The 2,801-nt window shown below is 43.7% G+C and overlaps 1 protein-coding gene across 1 annotated transcript; it reads right to left on the reverse strand.

Moving 5' to 3' along the window:
* Positions 1–830: 830 nt before the first annotated feature.
* On the reverse strand, positions 831–1,621 carry LOC102863957 (tropomyosin alpha-3 chain-like). The gene has a single exon (XM_006895002.1). It carries the CDS (start codon positions 1,614–1,616, stop codon positions 831–833), a length of 786 nt encoding a protein of 261 aa, XP_006895064.1. The 5' UTR covers positions 1,617–1,621.
* Between the last annotated feature and the right edge of the window lie 1,180 nt (positions 1,622–2,801).

The raw sequence follows: 2,801 nt of genomic DNA on the forward strand, positions 1-2,801 counted from the left end.
GTATATTCCTTCCACCTTCTTTTAATACTTCCGGAATCATTTAACGTTCTGCCGAAAGCATCCTTGATTATAGCAACTCGAGGTTTGAATTTGTTCTTCATTTCCTTGAGCTTAAGATATGCTGAGTGAGTTCGGCCCTTTTGATTTTCCGACTCCAACTCCCTGCATTATGATGAGACCTCTGTCTGAGATAAAATTTTACCCTATCCTTTCTATCCTCTTCGCATTTACTCACAGAATGGATCATGTGCCTCTGAGTTGGAGTAACCAGTTATTTGCTCTTTTCCTCCTTTTTTTAAAAAGAGAAAATAAAATTATGGTTTTTGCCACTGATTTTTGCCATATGAAATTCATCTCATCACCCATTTGTGTTCGGTTCTCAGTAGGGTGGGCCCATACTTCTTTCCCTCCTCTATGGAGAGGGCAATATACATTAAGCTGAAAAGTTACCTTCCAAAAGTAAGAATTGCTGCTTCAGAGCTGTGGAGTTATTTGGAATGTTTTGCAAATGGCTACTAAACAAAAAAGTGATTACAAAATGTGTAAATCACAACATGCTTTTAAAGACACTTGCACTATGCTCATGTCCCTTAAATGTTGTTCCCAAAGGTGCACAGCCTTTAAACCAGTTGGAATCTCTGGGGCGAGGCAGAGACAGTTTGGCAGAAGGGGGGGAAAAAACAACAACAAAAACCAACAGACACAAAACACAAAACAAACATGATTTGGGGGAGGGTGGACGGCAAGAGGAGAAAGCAGCCTTCAGTTTAAAGGTCAGCCCTCAGTTTAAAGGTGAGCTTCGAGTGGGCTGGCCTCAGGCAGAGTCGGGATCAAGGGGAGTAGCAGCAGCAGGGTGGGACTGGGGTGCTTTGCATCTCATTCAGGTCAAGCAGAGTCTGGTCCAGCATCCTTTGTGTACAGAGGTGCTCCTCTTTGGTGCATTTCAGTTTATCGTCCAAATCATTAATTGTCTTTTCCAGCTTGGCTACTGATCTCTCAGCAAACTCAGCACGTGTCTCTGCCTCCTTAAGTTTATCCGTAAGAATCTTTATCTCTTCCTCATATTTGTCTTCTTTTTGAGAGTACTTTTCTTCAGCAGCACTCAGACACTTGAGGTTCTGGTCCATCAGTCTAATCTGCTCATCCATCTTGCGGCAACGGGACTCTGCCAGCTCAGCTCGTTCCTCTGTATGCTCCAAGTCCCCTTCAATAATCACCAACTTACGAGCCACCTCCTCGTACTTCCGATCTGCTTCTTCTGAAATGTGCTTAGCTTCTTTGAGCTGGATTTCCTGGAGTTCCATCTTTTCTTCATCTTTTAAGGCCCGGTTTTCAATAACCTTCATACCTCTGTCACTCTCATCAGCAGCCTTTTCTGCCTCCTCCAGCTTTTGCAGGGCAGTGGCCAGGCGTTCCTCAGCTTGGTCCAGCTCCTCTTCAACCAGTTGGATCCTGCGGTTCAAGGAGGCCACCTCAGCTTCAGCCTGTTCTCTGGCCTGCCTTTCCCCCTCCACTTCTCTCTGGAGGCGCTCGGCCCTCTCCTCAGCATCACCGGCCTGCTGCTGCAGAACCTGGATCTTGCGTTTCACCGCCTTGATGGTGGTGATCCCAGCCATGGTGCCCACCCAGCTTTTGCTCACGCTCCGGCGCCTGACTCCTCCGCTAGGCTAGCAGCCGCCTCTCCTGACTCATGTACTTTTAACTTATCAGTAAAATTTGTGTCTTCTAGGCTGCAACAGTTCCATGATACATCTTCAAGGATATGAACATGTACGGCTAAGCACAATTGATAACAGTGCATCTAAATTCCAAAATCAATCTCCACAATAGTCTACGTGTTTCCTATTGCCAAAGGGGCTCTTTAGAGCAGTGAGAGAAGATCTTCACCCTGAAACCTACAGCGTCCCTTTTCAGCACGAAGTAGCTAAGAGAATACGCCGTCCCCTTTTCCTTATGAATCAAGATGAAGTCTCTTCAGGGAGGAGTGATAGGGAATGGCAAAGGACACACTGACAAAGGAGATTAATCAGAACTGGCTTTGACAAGCAGGATGGCAATGGGACAATTAAAACATGTTTTCAAGGGGGGAAGGAATGAACTGGGGGGAGGGTAGAGAAAATAGTGCAACAATGAATGAATGGAAACCCAAAATCTTCATAAATGTTCATTAAAATTGATAAAATTTAATTTAAAAAATCAGAAAAGGAGTGGGACAGGGGTGAATCCTTTCCTCAGAATTTTTTTTCAATCTATATGATGATCATTCGAGAAACAGAACTTTATAAAGAAGAATGTTACATCAGGATGGCAGGAATATTCATCAACAGCCTTTGTTACGCAGATAATACAACCATGATCCCAGAAACTAAGGAGAATTTGAAGCATTTGCTGCAAAAAATCAAAGACTGTTAATATAGATAGCATATCAATATCAAGAAAACAAAGATTCTCACCACCGGGTCAATAGGAAGCATCGTGATAGATGGAGAAAAGACTGAAGTTGTTAATGACATAATCTTGCTCAGATCCATAATCAACACCTTTGACATCAGCAATCAGGAAATCAAAAGATGAGCTGCATTGTTGGGAAAATCTGCTCTCAGGAACCTCTTCAGGGAGCAATGTTGTCAGCCTAGAGACTAAGGTGTGCCATGATACTCTGAAAATTGCACTGCAGCGCAGAGAAGCCAAAGCACAGGGAAGAACTCAAGATACTAAAGAGGTGAATAGAAGATTTCAAAAGGCAGCACGGGATGACAAAGCAAAATATTACAATGAAATGTGCAAGGAGTTGGAGTCAG

This window comes from Elephantulus edwardii, unplaced genomic scaffold (assembly GCF_000299155.1).
Source record: "Elephantulus edwardii isolate Elephantulus edwardi_28Jun2011 unplaced genomic scaffold, EleEdw1.0 scaffold00152, whole genome shotgun sequence".
Lineage (NCBI taxonomy): Eukaryota > Metazoa > Chordata > Mammalia > Macroscelidea > Macroscelididae > Elephantulus > Elephantulus edwardii.

Bases quoted from the DNA above. Each gene is read 5' to 3' on its own strand.
- LOC102863957 (XM_006895002.1), bottom strand. From the start codon at position 1,616: ATGGCTGGGATCACCACCATCAAGGCGGTGAAACGCAAGATCCAGGTT.